Raw genomic sequence first — 22,594 nt, 5'->3', positions numbered from 1 at the left:
AAATAAATTATATTTTTTCCAACAATAAGTTAGAAAAGCACAGCAACAAATTATATCATGAAAAAGTAAAGTTCCAAGAGAATTGTATGTCATTTCGTCTTGTTATGTTATACGTTATAGTACAGCAATTACGTGATATATATAAATCCCGAATTTTTTGAAAATGCTATTCGCAAAGAAGTGCAAAGTCCATTAAAGAGTACCGTTAAAGCTCGCGTTTCCTCGAACGCCAGAGAAACGCGAAACGGTACGTACGTGGAATTTCGCGTGAGCACACAGAGAAAATACCGCGAAATGTAGTACTAGTAGTGCAAAACTCAAAAAAAGCTCGCTCGAGATAGACGAGCTTGCGTGGCTACGTGGCTTTCCGCCCGACGGCCGCGCTCTTGCACTCGCGGCAAGCGGGGCACATGTGCATACGTATGCATAATACGTATGCATGTACGTGCCGAGCGCCGAGCGGCCTCTCTCAAGAAGAGACCGTCGTAGGTTAGTGCATTGGCTGCACTTTCCGTCTCGGTGTGTGCTGTGTGCACGTATAGTCGCGCCGCGGGTTCTCCTGTGCGCGCTCGTCCGCGGCGGCCGTATGCATGCATTGGTTACGCAAGAATAGCGGCGTGTGTGAGAGACTGCTGACCCACATACGGCAGGGAGCAAGGACCCCACGCTGGTGTACATACATACCGCGTATATATCCGACTCTCCGACTGAGTGCGCGTATATGTATGTGCGTGTGCGCGCGAGCGCGCGCGCGACATGCACATGCGTGCCTCGCAGCAACGTGGATGCGCTCTGCCGCCACTCGTTACTGTAACATGCCATCTAGCGTCAGGCGCGCGTACCAATGCATGCGTTCGCCCGCGCGGCTGATTAAGCGTCGTTCACATCACTTATGCGGCTGACCAACGTCTCTTCAATGGATATTCTACATTTTACCCCTTTAGTATAGAATCTTTTTTTATTGACGTAGTCGCTCCTCTATCGAGCCTATTTATACAATTTACCTTTATTTAAAAAATCGTACTATCCTGTGGCTTTAATCACTTGTTTCTCATTCGCATAAATCTGTCAGTTTTTCATTTTTCGTTAAATAGATCTTTTTAATTAATTTGAAGGAGATTTTTAAATAATAGTATTTTCCACATTTTTATATCCACGATATTTCGAACAGCATTAATTACATTTAATAATACTGAAAAATCATTTACGTCAAATTACTATATATATATATATATATATATATATATATATATATAAAGTAATAAAAGACTTTAAATATATACAATAACAACTTATGAATAACAAACTAACTAAACTATTAGACGATTTGCGATTGGGTGATGTTAATTAAACATGAAGCTTGTAAGTATAGCTACTTCTTGCAGTTAAGATTACGATCGAGCGAGCGCAGGAGTGGCTGCAAGAAGTTCTATGCTATAGAACAAACAACTTTTGAAATGGAAACAGACAATGTTACGGAATATTAATGTCACTCAGATTAGTTGTACAAAGTTTGCACGCTGAAAACAAATAGAAAGCTTAGCACACGAAGTGTCTGCTTTGATGAACTTCTCTTCCAAGCATCTTCACTTCGGCAAACAAGCGTTCCGCAATATAAATGTAACTACGATAACGATATAAATATCATCAGAAAAGTAACTAAGGCCGATATTCATAGTCAAGATCTTATAGTCAGATCTTATATTTAAGATTGTCTTAAGTTTGTCTTTAGATGCTGCACAACTCGTTTCATTGGCTATACAGAGGCTGCATTCCACTTATCGTTCACAACGCTCGCGAGCATCATTTCGTCCTTGTTTAACATTTGACAAATAACAAGGATAAAATGATTCCACGAGCATTGCGAGCGATAAGTGGAACGCACCCAGAGTATCTAAAGATGAACTTAAGACGATCAAGATCTGACTATGAATACCAACATAAGACAGAAGCAACAGAAGAAATGCACGCGTGTGCAAAGATTCTCGTATTAAATAAAATAAAAGATTTAGTCTACCGAGATAGAGTGACACGTCGAGTATATTATTACTGTAAATGATAATATAGCAACGTTATAAATATGAAAAGTTATGAGGAAATTCGTGCGTTTGAAATTCAAATGCTAATTGAATGTATCGCACACTTTAATAATTGCGGAAATTTGCGTGAACTTCCATTCAAGATTTCTTGAATAATATTTTGTTACTGTCTCAATTAACATGAAACGTGCGTTACTTCTAAGCATAAGTTACTTCTAGTTCAACGAGATCGTTAGCGAAGATATATCGCGTCCAACTTTCGTCCGAGTAAATCTCGAAATTGTTTGAATCTGGAACTTTATATGTTGAATCGGAGACAACTCGCGCTAAGTAACGTACGTGTAAACGTTATATCTTGTAATCGAAGAATTGTTTTTACTGGAAAGTTTATCGCAGAATCGTCGATTAAATATCTTTGTGTGAAACATTTATTTAATATCACATATAACAAATCGCATTTAACGTAAAACGCGGTGAATGAATGAAAAACATATCCGTAAATATTGCGAGTAAATAGTTAGCCTGATGTTCATTTTAGCTGAACTTCTTGCACGGTTCATCTTTCGAGAAAAAGAGAAAAGATGAACTGCATGTACAAGAAGTTCAGCTAAAACGACCAGGCCTATTGTTGCAACAATGATGTGAATATTATATAACGTGCGCGTTTTTCAGAACAAAGAGACAAACGAAGCGGCGCATAAAAATATGCACGATTGACGCGTGCATCATCGCCCTTATTAAAACGACCCGTGACGGTTAGGTCGGGGCGCTGTCGTATAAAATCGCTTAGACGACCGATCCCTCCGTATAGACCGTCGCCGTCGGTCGGCGCAAATCGTTCGCCGTCCGGCTCCGCGTGCTGCGATAAGGCGAGCGCGATTTGTTATTATCGCCGGCGTCGTATTATTAAAATGACCCCCGTTTCACCCGCAGTCGTCCCTCGTGGACTTAGTCTCGTCTAGCGCAAGATCAAGACGCGCGCGCTCGTAAAGGTCCATCTTATACATCGTAATGTTAATCGTAACGCTCGTCGTATACAGCTCTATTTGGCCCCTGACATTCTGTTTCGCGACATTTGCTGTTGTGCGACACAACTTATAACGCAAACGCATTGCGATTTTATGTTATACACACACAATGTTTACGACGGCTTCTTTCCTTACGATCACGATCGCTTACGATTAAAGCGATAGATGTAAATGGGGTAAAACGCGTCTGTAAACCGATATCGCGGGATCGGTCGCTGGCGTCAGCAAACGAAGAACGGGGGAGATCATTAAGGTCCGCCTCTAATTATTCCATTACGGTACATTATACGGATACGGGATCCCGCGAGAACCCCATAAAACGAAGACGTCGGTTTCGTGTCGCGGTAAAACGATACATGTATCGTCATGCGACCGATCCAATTGTATGTTATTGCCGGCTAAAGCGGGGTTAATGGCGAGCTATGCGTTCGCCGTAATCGCCGCGGACGCGTGCGTCCGCTCGCGCGCGCACGTACTTTCACGTCGCGGACCGTTCCCGACCTCGCAATAGTCGATAACTCGCTCATTCGCTCGCGAGATGAGTCCCGATTACATCCGAGAAGAAACGAATTGATAGAAAAGCGAAATCCACGGAGGAAAATGTGAAGTAAAGATTTCTGTGGAGAAGCGTTTTTCACGTGCTTGGATACGATGTAGCAGGGAAGCGTCAAACTCGCGAAATCAAGCATTAACATTTTTACCGAGATTACATTAAGATAATTACAAAAAAAAAAGAACGCGCTTTTAACATATAATATAGAGTGTAAAATATACAATATTTTTATACAACAATTTTTCGTATCAATAGTTTACTCATGATAGATAATTTAATTTTATTCGTAATTTAGATGACATTAGTAATGACTAAAGTCCCTCTAATCAGAGTCTGGCCATATGGTAGCAACAGTTGAATTGGTTCACCATTTCTTGACAAAAGCAAGAGAGACAGAAAGAGAAAGAGAGAGAAAAGAGATAAAGAAAGAGATAGAAAGAGAATAAGCGATAGTGAACGTACATCCTTCTCTCTCGAGAATTTTGCCAGAACTGCAAGTTGGCCAGACTCTGATTAGAGAGACTCCAGTAATGACTAATTCAGTCATTTCAATTTTAGTATATTTTGCACAAATACATTCAGTTATATATAAGAAGGATAAAGTCATTTATCTCTTGAATGCATGGCATACGTGATTTATAGTAAGAGCTAAAGTTGTAACTATAAAAGCTAGATATGACATTAATATAATGAGTAATTCAGTATTTTCAATTTAGTATATCTCGCATAGATACATTCAGTTATATAAGAAGGATAAAATCATTTATCTTTTAAATGCGCATGCATGATTAGTAAAAGCTAAGTTGTAACTAAAAGTTAACCTCAAATCTCACTTTGAAGATTAGATATAAAGATTATTTTCGTACGGCATACGAATTTACTCAAGTATGGAAATGTGACTTTACTTCAATTTTAGTATTGCCTCAAATACTCCCACGAAAACAAGATCATTTAGAAATAAATTACGCAAATCGTTTCTCGTTAAAAATAATTCATTTAACAAACAAGGCTGATCCTTGTCATTTTTTGCTTCCAGGAATTATGACCCTTCCGAGCAGCCCGTGTGAGATAGAAAACATGAGCTTGTTTCAAGACCTCAAGTTGAAAAGGAGAAAGGTCGACTCCCGATGTAGTAGCGACGGTAAGAACTCATAAGGAGATATGTTATAAGTTATAATATCGAATCAAAGTCCTCTGCGTATTGAATTAACATTTAACAGAATTAGCATTTACTCCAACCACGGAAAATGCCGGACGTAAAAAGTTTTTCCGCAGGGATATCTCGTAACGATACCTTTCACACATTTGCAATGTGTCGCAACGTTATTATTATCTCATCATGTTTTATTTAAACCCGCTATGTATATATTCATCTTTTAATCAAGTACCTCGATTCACAGCAACCGCTCGTAATAAAACAGAAAGAAAAAGAGATCAATGAAAATGCAGGTCCGTATTTATTTTCATTACATGAGTTTTATATTTAAAAACGCACTAGATGAGATACTCTGCGGAATAAAGTTTTCTATTGAAACGATTATTACACTCCACAATTGCATACTGAACGAGATTTATTGGAGCTTTTATTAAACGTCTCTTTGCCAAGTGATATAAAATTAGTTCTCAATAAAAATAAAGCTGAATAAAATAGGGTAAATTAGAATAAAATTGGCTCATTTATTATAAGAATAAATTTAATTAGTGCATAATTATTAGTGCATTTTTTATTAAATAAATTAGTTATGTACATATATTATTAGTAATGGAATATTTTCTATTTATTTTTTATTTATATTTGCGAAATGCATCGAAAAATTCTATTTTGCATGTATAATTTAACAAAGTATTATTTTCGCGCGTATCAGTTTACATAATATTTAATCTCAGACGCATATGTATAGAAATCCAAACGTGAATCTCAAATTATATTTAAAGAAAAAAAAAGGAAATAAAATAATAAAATTAACAATTTTTCCTCATTATAACGATCTACAGATAAGTTCCTTCTATTTCACATAAATATACAGATAGTACATAAACATTTTATTTTTATCTTATATGTTTAAATAAAATTTTTATATTTAAAAAAGTCAGTATTCTATACTTGTTATAATTTTATTTTACTTTCTCATTTTTTCCTTATTTTTTGCTAATTATTCGATAAATTTGAAAATAAAATCCACTATAATTTGTTTAAAAAGTTTATAATGAAAGATGAATTATATAAAATTATTAATTTAGCTTCGTAAAACATTCTTAATTGTTTTTTAAAAATCTAATATATATGATTAATAACTGCAATAAATTGAACATATATATTAATTCCAAGATTAAATATATCTTATTAATTTTAAAGATCGATATGACATGTTATGTTCCTATGTTTTTCACTTGTTACATTTATTCGTGTGTCACATATTCTATATATACTCTGCTATAATTTTTTTTTCATGTAGATTTATTAACTTAAGATGAAATAAAAAATATAACATTCACCAATGCGATGCATACAATGACGAAATTACAATTACATTAAAATTACGTGACACATACACGTGACACATATAAACTGAAAATGTGCGTCAATTATAGAGCAACGCCCAGAATAATGAATATCTAAAAAAAACCGTTGCCTGCATATAAATAATTATAAATATAAATAATTCTACAAATATATATAATCAATGGAATAATTTTACCTCGCATGGTTGCTCCGCCGTTACCCGATGCCTTTTTCTATCACATTCGTTCATTGCATTCACAACACAACATTTGCGAAAACACGATTAATTACGATTATATACGTATACTAATCGCACGGTATGCTCCCGATATTAATAAAACGCGCGAACTTTACTATTGTCCACTACAGAAGAATAACACGAAAAAAAAATACGAAACTCTGTGATCTGTTCGATACACTCGAATACTCACGTATTTCTCAAATTACAAAGGACGAAATCTCTCAAACGGCTTTCAACAATTCGCGAATAATGTGCAAAGACCGAATTTACGATATGCAATTGATGCAATCACTTAGAAATATAATCGAAACTCAATATACACGCACAACATGTTTCAGACATATGAATTCAACGAGACGTATTATTAATAAACGATATCGATATCGCATTTTCCATTATTTCGATCCGGCGATTCATATTGTATATTACCGTACGCTCTCAATCCTAAAGTAATGAGCAAACGCGTTTGATTCAGTGAAAAATTCAAAGCGCGATGCGAGATACTTATATACTTTTGAATCTAAACGTTAAAGGGATTATTATCGCCTGCATGTGAATATCGCGATAAAAAAAAAACTGATAATTCATAATAGTTACCATCTTCCATAGCTGAATGAAACTTGCATCGACAATGTATATAGTCATTAGTCGGATATTAATATCGCGCAGACCGATAACTAATTGTGCACAGAAAATAATCGTGCGCTTTATACGTCTTCTGATACTTGATTCGATCGCATTTTGATGGGCAATACGATACACAGAGCGCCACTACCTAACCAACTCCAGTCTCCTCGCGTGAATAACAACACAGCGCGCAGCGGCGCGGCGGCGCGGCGCGCGGCAGTCAGTCTAGTCTAGCGGGTCACAATAAACCAAATCAAAATTGTACGTTAACTAGTCTGGCTATGAAAACTTTTACGTATGAAATATAAATACTTATACACCGAATATTCTGTTCGTTTTTTTAAATTAATTTCAATACATAATATATCTGTTATCAGGTTATCACATATTTTGCATTTTATTATTTTGCGAACACATTAGCATTTAAAGATAACGATTATTTCCGTTTAACTGAGAGAACGTTTTGAAATGGAAATACCTATATATTGCTATTTGTGTAAGCGATAACTTAATTGTAGAATTGTAATAATTATTAAACCATGTCATGTTTCAAGACTGTTATCAACAGAATTTTTCAGTAGAGTTTTTTTTGCAACAGAAATATGACTAATAAATATGACCCTTTAAACATCGACTAGAGACATAAGATAATACTTTAGAAACTAGATTCGATTCTAACCGCGGTTGACGTAATCGCGTTACGGGAAAAGATCGTATATCATTGTCGAGCAAATTATGATGCACTGGCCGATCTTTTCATACATATATTGAGATTACTTGGAACGAATTGTAAAACTGATTAATGCTCAAGCGTAACGATTATTTATCACCCGGTAATACAGGAACGGGATTTGATACAGGCGCAATATCGTTAATTTTTACAACCAACAGTTATATGGCGAATAAAAGATCGCTCCAGTTGTAGACGGCGCAATTAATCTTTCCACTTTACGAAGCATATAAAAAATATAGCTGCACCATTATTTAGATAAATGTGCAAATATACGTACTATAGCGCGTATATCGCTTTGTGTTGAAGAAAATTGTTAATTCCCAATGATATTTTTTATGTTAATTATACTATTATTTTTCCATTTTTTAAGATCAATATCTATATTATAATCATATTTTTAATTATATTTGATTAAAGAATTTGTTTTATTGCTGACAAATAATAGTCACGCAATAAATTCGCAAATATTTATTACGAAATATGTTCTTAAATCATGGCATTTTCCGGTAGTTCTGCGTCATTCCTTGAATACATTATCTAATTTTTATATTTTAGAATAATACATTTGATCGAACGATTAGAAGCCGATAATCGCGACAAAATTAAATACACGATCGATTTGCTGTTCTTCTTGCAAAAATAATTTTATCTGAAACTTTGTATTTTCCTCGTCAGCTGATCTACTGTGTATCCCCTTATACCCGACCTTTTACATCCTTCATTATCATACGTGCCACGCGTGTTAATACATACGACGCATGTCATAATCGTAATTGGCATTTTATCGAGTCTAAAACTGACTCACGCAATCATTATTACATCCAGATTACATAAATCTTACACATCAGAATATATAAATCTCATCCGAATGAAATATCTCGAAAACGATAACAACAAATCCTTTTTAGTTTTGATACGATAAAAAAAATCGAGAAGAACACTAAGCGCAAACACAAAAAAACAAATAGCGAATAATTCCAATTAATTGCTTTAACCAATTGAGGATTACTATTCAAGAACCTCTCCATTTGTAATGAATTCTTGGATAATGATTAGTCTCGTTTTTTTCTTTGAGCAAACATTTCTTTCTGTTCTACTTATAAAAGATTTATAGACAGTCGTGTATATCTCTTATATATTTACATAAAAAATAAATGATCGATTTATTTGTATCGCGTTGTCCACCAATATATAATTTTCCTCGGACAATAATTGTGTGTATTTCAACCATCAGCCCTTTGACGCACATCTCGATCTCCATTCTCCATTCACGCTCTTCATTCAGTCTCTCGATTTTCCATTACGCGCACGCGCTTGTCCCGCGTGTTTCTCGTTCGCGCGCGCTTCTCTCTTTCTCTTTTCATTTTTTTGTCCCCCCCCCTTCCTTTAATCAATTATAACAACAACGCGTTATACCGTGCGATGCGGCAAGCGGTCTTTACGCGCCCGTCTTCCTATTGTGTCTTTATGGCAGCTTTCAAATGATCGACGGGGAAAGGAGACAGGAGGAAGATGCCGGCGTGAGGGCAGAGGTTGAGTCGTGGGTGGCGCGGCGACGGAGACGCTAGCTAGCTCGAGGAAGCTAAGTCCAAGAGAGACAGAGGAAGGAGAGAAAGAGGGACCGAGGGGGGACGGAGGGGGTTGGGACGGTTGCTGCTGGCGGTGCAGGGTTGAATATCAACCCACGCGGTCGTCCCGGACATGCACCGGTGCTAGTTCGGTTTCGCCTGAACTCGCGTAACCACGCGGCCGTCGCGTCGTCGCGCGCTCGTCGCAAACAGTGCCCGCGAAAAACGAAAAACGCGCGTGCGAATAACGAACAGCAAGTCCGACCGAGAGGAGGACGACGAAAGGTGAACGACGGAACCGGACGATGGGAGCAAGTCGACGACCACGCGGCGGCTCGTGTCGGACAAGCGGACGATCGGCGACGATGTCGTCGTCGTCGTCAACGTCGTTGACGTCTTACCCGTGGTAGCCTCGCGCGCGCGTCACATTACGACGTGTTGCCGCGGCCGCTGCACCACCGAGCTGCATCGATTTTTCGACGCGCGCTCGCAAACACGACTGATACCAATGACCCTCGACCTACGGCCGATTTAAAGGTCAGAGGCTGCATCAATGATACGGAGTGTTGCCCAAACCGGAGTGAAGATGCTGGAGAATGCGTGGAAGGGGAACTGAACCGACGCGAATTCCGACTCTCGATGATACACGATCGACAAAGGATCGAGAGACGTGTGTCGCGCGAACGACATTCGTACCGATTTTCCAAAGAAGAACGTACGCTCCGATGCCGTGACCCCGCGCGGTCTCGCGGAATCATTGATCTTCCTCAACCGCCTCCGCCGCACGTGAACGTCACACAATTCAACGAATATAACGACGCAATTTACCCGACTACGTCGCCGCGAGCAATGCTTGCAGATGTCACGAGATGATCGTTCTAACGAAAATCGTTGTAAAAAGACACTTGTCGATTTAATTGAAAGATGATATTTACGTACACTAAAGAGTTACAAATTGAGAAAGAGATGCCCCCCCCCCCCCGATCAAAGCAACGTTGTACCACTCGAACTACAACGGTCCCGTGCGATTTTTACATACCACGAACGAGAAGTAGTAACGTCGTAGCTTTAGTCAGACGACTTATAGCCGCGCTTCGCGGAAACAACGAATTCGTATATTTTATGCAAAATGACATTATCACGAACATAGCAAATATAAAAAGGAAATACGTCGCGATAATCACAATTATATATAGTCTAATTTTATAAAATCCGAACAATCGAACATTGTCGATAATCTTTGATGTCAATTTACCGAAAACATAATCATATATACATTTCGAGAATGATATATTTTTTCTGAGTGTTTATACATATATTATATCCGAAATATATATAAACAAGCATATCGTACGAAGACCAGATTCTATTTTCATGTGCCAACTACAATCGATAACTGAGAAATGGCATTTTACGCACACAAATCCAAAGTGATCTACGATATATCCTTATTTATGTGATAATACAAAAATAAAAATTCTTTTTTCACGAATTATACGAATACGTAGATAAATACAACGATTTTTATGATATCAAAGACAATTCGTGAAGAGAATAAAACAGTACAATCAAGAAGAAAAGTGGGAGGAGACAATATAGAAAAAATCATCGTTATAATTCATACGATAAATATACGTTATAAACAGTGTCAAACTTAATTATTGATAATCATATCACACAAGTGTGAATCTAGAATTATTTTAAAAATGTTTCCCCTGAGAAGTAACGTCTTCGTCGCTACTAATCTTCATCGGAACCCACAAGATTGGAATCCATCAAACATGGACCTAACCGCTTACTACAGAATGCAGCAAAGAAGCAGTTTTCTGCCCTACTTATATCAGCCTTACAATAACTTTTTGATGGCGTCCGACCAGAACTACTTCGGGCACTTTGCATCGCAGCTCAATTCTTATCCTACCTTCGATTATTACATGCGTTTGGACGCGAAGAACTTGTACGCATCGCTCTTCGGTAAACATTGTATCTTACTTTCTCGAGCATCGCACTTATTTGTGTGAACGATATTGCGCTATACCTACTAATAATATAGAGTGCCTCCTCGTGTTTCCATCCTGTTTGTTTCAAGTAGTTTTAAGTCCTTGACAAATTTCATTTCAATTTTTCTTTCAGGAAAATATCGCGAGAGATTCTATAATCTACTGTATCTTCTTGACATTACTAAAAGTTTTATAAAAATCCCCTTAATTAATTATCCCGAATACTTTAGTAACTACTAATTTGGATTTCCTCTCAGAGAAAATATATTAAGAGATGTTATATGTTGCAGCTTCCTAAAGCTTTAAGCAAGCCAGAGTCGATTAGAATTCGAAATTGTTTAAGCATGTTATATTTTCATATGTGTAGCCAATAAAAGAAACATGATGAAATTATTTGAGAGTTTGTTGGCACGGAATGGTATTTGTTTCGGTAAAGTTCAATACAATTAGAAGATATTCTATTCTCCACTTGCTTTTAACACTTTTGACTCTATCTCTTAGCTTCTATTTCTCTTATCATTCAGAATCGATTCGCTTGACTTTTTCGATTGAAAAGATTAACGCGAAGTTAGTTAAGGAATCCAAGGAACTAAAAAAAATATAAGTGAAAGGAACGGTGAAAGCGGTCTCTTGCGTAACTCCATGATATATAACTGCATTATTACATTACTAAAGGAACTATTTCTTGAACGTCTTGAAAAATTTGGCTATCAATACAAAAGATCAATATCCTCATCACATTTTATGATGGATAATCATTATTATCTTTAACTATCATTGTTGCGCTAGGTACACGTCATTCGCGTTCATACATCATCAGAGCGCATTGACATTAGCAGTCGATGATCAGCCTGATATATATAAATGCCGCGCTGCGCGCACGGCTAAACGAAATATAATTGCTATACGAAAGCTATAAACGATAGGCTCTCTTAATGATCAATGACAATAGAGATAGAGGATAGAAAATCCGATTCAATCTCTTTTGATTTGGTAATCACGGCAGATAATTCGCGATATTTCGTGATATCATCGAAACATCATGAGTCCACAAATGAATAACCGACCAATGTCCATGGCGATCGATCTATTAATAGTTCGGAAACTGTCACCTAAGTACCCGTAATCACAACCTGGCTTTGTCAACTGCATTCCTTCCTTGACCTCGAACAACCATTCTTTACGCGATAAGTTAAAGAACACTTTGCGCGGCTATTATACTTGGGAATTATCGCTTCACAGAGTATCATTTTTTTAAATATTTTGTTAAGCACAAGAAATATTCTGCATTTCTTTCCTGTTTAAAAATTTGTTAACTAAAGTAGATTATTTTGAAAGTTAAATTTGCGTACAATATACATATATATAGATATATGTGTGTATCTTATAAATGTAGAGTGCGTCTCTGAATTGATAGTATACAATCGAAAAAGGAATGATTTATTGTAAAAAACTAAGAAAAATCTAGAATATTTTTACTCAAGATCATTCTCATTTTTTTTCAAAAAATATAATAGAATATTTTTCTTTTTGTATATTTCTTGGTACCTATTGGCATAAATTCACTGGAATATGATACAAAAATTTTAGATATATATATATATATATATATATATATATATATATAATATAATATAAATACATTTACGCATGAAACATTTATATCTTAAAAACTTCCACATTTTTTCGAAATTATATCTACATATAGTTTAAGTTGTATAATTAACACGTAATTAACACGATCGTGAAATTAATATAGAGAATAACACTTTATACTTTGTTTGTAATCATGTAGAATATTTTTGTTTGTTCATTGAATTAATTTCATACTATGCGCGCGCTCTCGATGCAAGGCTACCCCATTGTTACACGTGCCATCTCAGTATATCCTTCGACACCGCGGGATGCCTACAATGCAGCGTTAAGAACGTATCGAAAGCGCAAACGGGTGCTTTAATGCTCTTCACTCAGAACGCTTTTTTCTAACTCAATTACTACCGTCCTAACTTCCCTATTGTATATAAGAAACACAATATGAGCCACGCGCTTTTTCCACAATAAAAGAAAATGGTTACTTCTTCTAAATGGAGTCCAGAAGGACGACAGATATGGAAACAAAATCTTCGAAATTATCTTCTTTACTAATACCAAAAGACCGTGGTTATTTGCAAGAATCTCTTTTCATTTAGATATTATTAACAATATCCTAAATTTATTATTAATTCTATTTATTACTAATTTATTATTAATTCTTATTCTCGCAGGAATTATTAATTTTATATTTAATGGCTTGATATCCATTAAGAAACAAGAAGATATATTGAAATAAAAAGATTCGTGAAATAATTTCAATCATATGGCTTTACGTAAAAAGTGCCATTATTTTTCATATTTTATTATGAATCATAGGAATAGTCTTTATATTTCTTAAGATCTAAAGATAGCTTCGTACTTTTTGCAGTTTGATATTTATTTTTTTACACATTGCTTTATGTGTGCCTGAAAAAATGATACAATATATCAGCAGACATCAAACTTATGTGACTCTTTGTATCAGAAATTCATATTTTACTCGTTACTAAATCACGTATTCCAATCTGTAGCTGATATTTCGAACTTTGTTCACGCAAAAAGACTACAAGATAATTAAGTCGTAAATAAATGCGCGCAACAATGAGCGTAGACTTAAATTTATCGAAGTTGCAGCACGATTGTTCTAGCGAGACTATGAAATGCGATATGCCTTTGAGAGCTCACCAAACTTAGCGGAGTTCGTGAGGGAACTCATGAAAAGACAAAAGATCGACTCTATGGGCCAAGATAAGCACTGTTGTTAAGCCTTTCATCTATTTTCAGCCAATATATATTTTTATGTGTAATATATACTTGTAAATATATACTAACAAAAAAATTATATCTATAAACATATTAAAGATATTATTTTGAAGATAATTTAAAAATACAGTACATATTATAGACAATTCATTTTACTAAAAAGTATATATATTCAGAAATTCTAAGAAATATTTAAAATATGTTAATAACTTCTCTCTGATCAGTATACGTTCTCTTTGTTTTCTCTCTTTAATACTTAAGATCCGAATATTCGAAAGAACGATCGTTTCTTAACCGCGACAGATCGTGCAGTCCGTACCTTCCGACAAATGTTCTGTTACAAATGCAATAAAATGTACTAGTAAAGTACCTGAACAGCGTGTTTATCGCGCGGATAGAACTTAAAGTATTCTCTATAGAAAGCGGGTGATTATGGGCGCGGCTAACGCGAGGAGAGCACGTCCCGTGTATAGGTATTGGAATCTATTATGCGAGGCGCTATTTTTATGGGGAGGGTAGGGGGGTACTTTGCGCATACACAATGCTGTATTATTGATACGGGATTGCATAACGCGAGCGGTTGCTTATCGAGATCAGCGTAATCAAACAATGCGTTCTAAATCCATCATCGATGCCGTTTGCAACTTTAATGGCGGTGCTGTGACGGTTTTTTATTAAATTATTTTAGGTTTTTTCGCGTCGCACATGCCCCACCATGCTCCTACTTACTCCAACGCACTCCACAAACTCATTTGCTCCAATCGCCACCTTTTACCCGTGATCCAAGTGCTCTCTGGTGTATATTGGAATATGCGACGCGAACAAACCTTTTGTAAATAAAACGACGATTCTAATTACTTAGTTTTTCTGCTATTTAATCTTTCATATATGAATTGCAGATGATAATATGTATTGTCATAAAAGATTAGCTACTATAGCTAAAATAGTCGTAATATATGGATAACTAACATTTTTTTGCAGCGAGAACAAAAGGTTTTGCTACTATTGCTAAACTATAGCTCTTACTGCAAAAAATATTATAGTTATCCATATTTTACGACTAAATTTAGCTAAATTTTTTTCCGTGTGTGAGTAAACTGCACCATAAAACAATATGTATATTAATTCCTTTTTTATTTTATTTCTCGCAATTTTTTATTTTTTTTTGTCTTCTAATTATAAAAGGATTATACAGATTTATAATATCCCAATATAATCCTGAATTCAAATGATTAATCCTAGAATTTGATAAAAAGATTCAGATTGAGAAACATGATGTTTTTGAAATCGTAATTTGAAATTTGTAAACATTTAAAGCATAGTATTAATTTTTCAAAATATGTATATTCATATTGACAGACTTGGATTCTCGAGTTAATAACAAATAACTACATCGCATATTAAATTTATACTCGTCAACTCGAAATGACAACGGAATGATGAACGTGTCAGTCTGGAATACGAAATAGCAAGGAAGACGTCACATCATAGGGAAACGCAACACGTTACGCTCCATCACAGCTCATTATCTCACCTTCACCCTCCGATATCGGCTCGCGCCGCCAATTAGTCGCGTATGTCGACTGGTGCCGATCGGGCGTTCAACGTCATTAATTTGCTCCAATTCCCCGATGCCGATTCCCCTTATCCCGCTCCCATTCCTACATTCAATTAATCAATTACACCGTCAGATGTAACGCGTGCGCGCGCGTTAAGTAACAATTCCACACACTCCCGCGTTATCATACTTGAGCATATCTTCGAGGATAAAGAAAAAAGGGATAAAAAAGGGAACCGTCCCGCCGCGTTACAGACTCTCCGCAGTCCGAGTATAAACGTAAGACCAACGCCTTATTTCTCAGACTCCCCGGTATCCCTCGGATCAGCAGGCTCGCCGCAGGGGAACCCGACGACGGACGCACCTTCACCCATAAACTTTCCTGCTCCAGGGGAGAGCATGGCCGACACCTCAACCCTGTCGCCGGAGACGAACATGCCGAGCTCGCCGGGCTGCCAGATCAGAGTGTCGAACGAGTACCTGCTGGGCAGTCCGAGTCCAGGGCCACCGCGCGGAGGGGACTCTCTTCGCGGTGCCGGCAGCGGTGATGGTGGAGGTGGGAGAGGAAGCGGCCAAGAGGGTCGCGATGCGGGGTGCTCTGATCGCGCGTCGCCCGACTCGGTCTTCCCGGATGCCGGTCCGATGGTGAGCTTCAGGGTCGCCGATGAGCAGCAACAGCAGCATCATCAGCAATCGCAGCAGCAGCACCAACAACAACAGCAACGCTCCGCCACCCCCGTGCCGATCAAATCGTCGCCGTACTCCCCGGTCCAGGTCTCGTCGACTCCGATTGCCCAGGAGGCCTCCTCGAGGAGTGACAGCCCGGATCTGAAGGGCGACCTATCGTCCGTCCAGACCAAGGAAGAGTCCGACAATTCGGTCTTCGACGGAGGTGGAGGCGGCGGTGGTGGTGGTGGCGGTGGCAGTGGAGGTGTCAGCGGTCGTTCGGAAGCCTCCAACCAACCTAGTCACCGGAATAGCCCGTCATCTCAATTCAACCTGGGCCAGAACGTCAGTCCCGGCGCGGTTGGATCGGCCGGACCGCACGGAACCGTGCAACAGCAGCAACAATCGCCACCAGCGCCGCCGAGGTCGCGCGCGCCCTCGGTACCACCGCACCTGCTAGCGGCTCATCATCATCAATTTTGGTCGCAGAATACTACTGGCGTACAGGGATTCGCTACGCAGAGGCTACTCAACGGTGTCATTAGCAGCGCCGTCAACTACGGCGGGCAGAATGTCACGACCGTCTCCACCTCCGGAGGTGGTACCGCCAGCTCTAGCGGTACCAATTCCAGTTGCGTCACTACCGGCGCTACCACCACGGCAATCTCGTGTAAGTTTTGTGACTATCGTATTACATTTTTTATTAAATCGAATACTCATATTAATCAATAATTTAGCCTTTCATATTTAATCGTTAACCATTTTCAATTCCTCATTACATACTTATCATGATGAGGTGTTACTCATATAAAATTACTAATCATACAATAAAATTTATAACAAAAGTACTCTTCACCTCGGGAAGAGGATCTAACACAAATTTCCTCCCCTATTCATCGTTTAGACCCATAAAATTGGAAATTGTCACATCTTAGTGTCAGACTGTATATATGATCACGTGACAAATATGGAATTCGTGGAAGAGCAAAAGGGGTGCAGGGGGAAATGTTAAGGACACGAAAATTTAATTATATTATACATATGTATGTATAAATAGATTATATAGAGCATCCGTCGATGATTTATTTCAGGCGAAAGTATGAAACCACCGGCGCAGAGAGCAGCGCCGGCACCACCGCGGCCCCCGCCCACGGTGTTAATGGGCGAGATCGGCGGTGTCCGTACGATGATATGGTCGGCACCACCGTTGGACCCGGTACCGCCACCGGCGGCATCCTGGTCGGCGACAGCGGCGGCGGCCGCCTCGTGCTCCTCGTCGGAGGAGTCGGCCGCCCAGCTGTTGCTGAACCTCGGCCAGGAGTCCAGGGGTAAACCACCCTCGTCCTCCTCCGCGGTCTCGTACTCGTCCGCCGCCGGGCCGCCGCTCAACATGGAAAGGCTGTGGGCCGGCGATCTGACGCAGCTGCCGGCGGCGCAACAAATGCAGGCGCTGAATCTCACGGCATCCGGTTCCGCCACGCAGCCGTGGGTCAGCAACGGCGGTACCGTTGTCAAATCCGAAACGGCCTCGCAGTCCATATCGGTGGCACCGCCTGCACCCCCCTTGCCGCCTCAGGAGCACGAGGAGGACGAAACGCCTATGATATGCATGATCTGTGAGGACAAGGCGACCGGCTTGCACTACGGCATCATCACGTGCGAAGGGTGAGTGTCCTTAACCATGCTTACGAGATTGCAGTTAACCCTTTCGCGCGGTACGAACCACGGCATATCAGTGTTATCTTCACATACACGAACTATTGTTCGCAGATCTCATCGCGTGTATTTTGACGTATCGCGCGTTCCTTTGACGTCTTCTTTTATATTTTTATTAACTTTGCTAAATTATTTTCTCAACTTTGTGTTACTCAACGTACATTTTGCGTGTTCAGAATATCTAAGATATATATATATATATATATAAACATTCCCTACGACTAATCAAGATTAATTAGAGTAAATATGGAAAGAGAGCTTACATATTCTCTTGAAAATACACATATGATAGAAGTGACAATTTTGCCAATAATATATGCAATAAATTATTTTGAATATTTTAAGTTTTCTAAGCTATAATAATTTATCCTATATTCTTACCAATAGAAATTTATGCAAAATATCTCGTAATTATTTGCACAAGTTGCACGTGTGGAAGACATCTTAGATTAAATTCGCAAATTAATAGCAACTCATGCGAATTCAAGGAAAGGAGAATAGTGGCACTCCATTTACTACAAATACCAGTACACTTTGTTCGTGATAATTCCACCCTCGTAACGATGCACTTGCGCATAGAACGCGACTGAGTTGCACTAATGAGAGATCGGTTAACTATTATAGGATAGGAACTTACTGTTTGTAGACTTTCGACTGATACGTAATAGTAATTCAAAAATCGACCGATATTCGCTTAATTAGAATTAATTATATCGAAGCTACCTGCGCAATGGAATAGGAAACGTGCGGTTGGTCGATCGCAAACATGTGTAACATGCCGCAACCTTCGACCTTTGCCAGCGTTCGAGGAAGCGCATCTAATTGCATTTCGCAGACAAGAAATGTCAAGTTTTGAGTAAACTAGTCCTAGACCTAGATACTATCAATCTGTTTACTCGGGAAAGCTCGCACGTGGGAGAGGACGAGGATTTGTTTCTTTAATCTATCGTTACTATTTATCTTCTTGAAGTTTAATTTTACCCATTTCGAACCTTAAATCACTCGGAGAGGACGCAAGTCGAGAAGCATTTTTTTTTCATCAACAAAACCCTTAAACACACACAAGTGCAATAATGTTTTCTAATATACGACTTATATATTTTATAATTTTATTATTCCATTTGCAAAGTTTTGAAATTATTTATATACTTCAAAATTAATTCATTAAATTAATTTAAGCACGAAAAAACAAAATGTTACGTAAACAATTGAATATAATTTTTCGAATATACCTTAAATAAATTTTAACAAATTAAAAGGAATACTTGAATAAGTATTATTTATATATACTTTGTACGTAACAGAAAAAAAATTTATTGATTTATTCATAATTTGAAAAATTTATTCTTATACTGTATGTGTGCACGATACTTTCTTTTCTTGTTTCGCAAAATATTGACATTGACGAATGTGTATTTGTACATTTCACGCTTTATATGTTACATCCTTTATCTGGGAGACGTTTGGCTTCGCTTTTATCAATCAACAATGAACGTTTAAATTTACTGACTATTACCGAAACAAGATGGCCCATCGAGGTATATTAGTTTTTTGAGATCATTCATAATTTGTAACTTAAACGAGATTAAAAATTAATCGGCAATCCCATAATTTTCTCGCCCCGTTCTCATAGCACAGCAATATCTACGCGAGACGAGGGAATACTTGTTGCGTCTACTCGGACGACTTCTTGAACAACACTTTTGATTAGTCCGCGAAATTACCACGGAGCATCGTTACTTCCTCGCTCGTCCTTGTCCAACTTTGCCGTCTCGAACGAGCAAGGGGATTAGACGAGAAAAGTCTGCGACAAGTTTTTTTTTCCGCTCGTACCCACGGCACTCGTAATTCTGTGCAGATGAATCCTTGATTCGGCCTCACTATTTTCGCTGTCTAGAGGCGCTTGTTAAGATAAACAATGTGATCCACAACAATAGCTCTCTTCCATAAAGAAAACCGACGATAGATCACAGAAATAGATTTCATATATGTTTAAAAAAATATATATATAAAGGTAGATATAATCAGCATTTTCAGATTTTTTAATATACTCCAGACTTCTATATATAACTGCCTATTTCTTATTTTCTTAGAATTTCCATAATTTTATAGATTATGTCACTTATTCGATGTTTCTGCTTTTATATAATTTATTTATTTTTCCCGTTTTTAATTGTAATTTGTTAAATCATTGAACATTTATCCGAATGTACTGTTCTTTTTACAAGTTATCGATTTATATCGAGTTCCTATAACAAATCGTGCGAGTCATATGTAAATCTATTTTAACGTAAAGATATTCCTATGTATTTGTATAAATTGAATTTATATAATTATGCATATATATAAACACACGCGCAATATATCCACATCCTATATATCATTTAAAAATCTAAGATTTGAGCCAAAAGCAAATTATTTGTTATCGATGCCATCGATGGTATGCAATATACACAAATGGGATAAGAAAAAGAATGAAAAATTTTTATCAAACACAAGATAACAGATAAGAAATCTGATAGTCGCGAATAAAAAAAAATCTGATTATATCAATTTTTTTAATCACATCTCGTCGAATATTTTAAACGGCTCACATTTTGTGAAAGTTACAAAAATTATAATGATAAATTCTTATTATTTTTCTTGCATTCGGAAAATAATCCCGAACTTGGAGGTTTGTCACATTTAACACTTTTAATACATTTCACGTAAAATTTAACGAACGGCTTTTACATTAGCCGTGCGGATTAACTGTTTTTTTAGATTTAGATTATCTCTATCGTTCTGCGTTTCAATTTCACGCGATAAACCAATAGCGTTTTTTCTTGGCTGCACTACCGCCCTGCACTGTCCAATAGCGTTGCACTAGTGTTGCACTAGTGTTGCACTAGTGGGCGGTAGTGCAGCCAAGAAAAAACGCTACAAGAAATTAATTCAAACTCACCGAACGCGTTGCAGCAGTCACCCCTCTCGATCAATCGGTTAACGGCAAGCCTTCGCTCCTCGGTGTCCGACGTTCGTCGATGCCTTTCTCCACGTGATTGTCAACGATATTTTTGTAATGCGTTTTGATAACATTCGCACCGTTCGGATTATACACTCAGCGAATACGCAAAAATGTGACGCCGCATCGTTATTAGACACGGCACTGCACTATTATCGACGGCGATCAATATCGATTTCGAATATTGAACGACGTGTGAAACGACCTAACCTAACCGCGATCAAGCATCGTTAATTAACACTCAACCTCAACGATCGCCCGCGGCAAATCAACTCCGGCACTCGCGTTCGCGGCACAAAACGATCGTCCGCACTCCGCAGATGCGTACTCCGATACTCCGAATTCGATTTGTGCGTGACTCTCGACCTCGACAGTTTCGACCGCGTGAAGTTATACGTATCGAGGATCGACCGGATCGACGCCGCGCTATCAATCATGGCGGACGCGCTAGTATCCTGGCGTTACCACTGTGGCGTTACGCGAAGCGAGATTATTATCTTCATATCTTGTCTCGATCGATCCGCCACGGCGCGGCGGCGGCCCCCTTGATGCAGCTCTCGATGCCGATTCGGATACAGGATGCGGAATGGCATTCACGACACTCATCGGACAAGCGACTGCTGGTGAGATATCCGCGAGACTCGCGTATATATCAGAAACTATATCCCTCCGATCGAGGGTCGAAGGATCGACGCCATCGCCGTCGGCGTCGCGGAACGCGAAGGAACGAACGTCGCAATTATCGGTCGACGTATATCGTCGCTGCGGCCGAATTATAACGCGCCGGAAAACGATCGCCCGTCGCTAAGTTCGACAGTCTCGGAGCAAACTCGGACGCGGAACTCGCCCGGAGCGAGAAAACGTGGAAACGCGCGGAGCAGTCGCGGAATCGGTTGACGTAGCGGCGACGCGCGACGCGGAACGCGGACTGACCGACGGCCGCGGGTCGCGTCGCACCTGACTCGCGTCACCGCGGTCAAATTCTCGCAGCTAACTTCGCGCGTTTACGCGGCGTCAAAAAATTCCTTGATTGAAGTTCCTCAACGATTTATTAAAATATTAATAGAAATATTAATAGAAATGTGTTGAAATAAAATACTGAGTTATAGTTGATTTTTTTTCTCGTTTAGTCCGACTTTTCGAAAAACTCGCGGCGTTTTAATATCGATGATGGAAAGTCAATAAACTGTCCTAATGCAGCACATTTTCCATATATAAGAAACCGTTTTCTTACTCTTTTATTTATCTCAACGTTTATACTATAGATCTCTTTCAAACAAAATTATTCTTTTGATATTATTTTCTTTTCAACTTGTCATTAATAATGCCAGTATTTTCTTTTGAACGGGAATTGAAATTGAAATAATTTTGGTGATTTTAATTTGCGATAAATATATTTATGAGAATAAACGTATAAATAATGCGAAAAGGGAACTTACGTTGCCTACCGCGTTTTATTTATTTGCGAATAAACATAAAGATCAGTCTTGCCTGGATCCAATATTCAAATGAATTCAGTGAGA

At 38.3% G+C, this 22,594-nt stretch overlaps 2 protein-coding genes across 8 annotated transcripts in view; one reads left to right on the top strand and one right to left on the bottom strand.

Moving 5' to 3' along the window:
• LOC143900822 (uncharacterized) overlaps window positions 1–22,082 on the bottom strand; it is a 312,581-nt gene extending 290,499 nt beyond the window's left edge. The window contains exon 1 of the mRNA XM_077412560.1: window positions 21,012–22,082. The gene's annotated coding sequence lies outside the window, so the exon portion shown is untranslated. The remainder of the gene's footprint in view (window positions 1–21,011) is intronic.
• The window catches only part of Hr4 (nuclear hormone receptor 4), a 178,237-nt gene that overhangs the window by 139,069 nt on the left and 16,574 nt on the right, over window positions 1–22,594 (top strand). For 3 of the 7 annotated variants that reach the window (XM_077412554.1, XM_077412556.1, XM_077412555.1), the window contains 3 exons: window positions 4,657–4,761; window positions 15,990–17,021; window positions 17,443–18,016. In XM_077412554.1, coding sequence (XP_077268680.1) covers window positions 4,662–4,761; window positions 15,990–17,021; window positions 17,443–18,016 — 1,706 coding nt within the window. In that variant the 5' untranslated portion in view covers window positions 4,657–4,661. Of the gene's footprint in view, window positions 1–4,656; window positions 4,762–9,258; window positions 11,267–15,989; window positions 17,022–17,442; window positions 18,017–22,594 lie in introns of those variants that run through there. The other 4 variants (XR_013257882.1, XM_077412551.1, XM_077412557.1 and 1 more) reach the window with 3 other exon arrangements.

The sequence above is a fragment of the Temnothorax americanus genome, unplaced genomic scaffold (genome assembly GCF_048541705.1).
Source record: "Temnothorax americanus isolate GAGA-0224 unplaced genomic scaffold, ASM4854170v1 Scaffold30, whole genome shotgun sequence".
Taxonomy (NCBI): Eukaryota; Metazoa; Arthropoda; class Insecta; order Hymenoptera; family Formicidae; genus Temnothorax; species Temnothorax americanus.
This window is presented reverse-complemented; position numbering and strand designations above follow the sequence as displayed.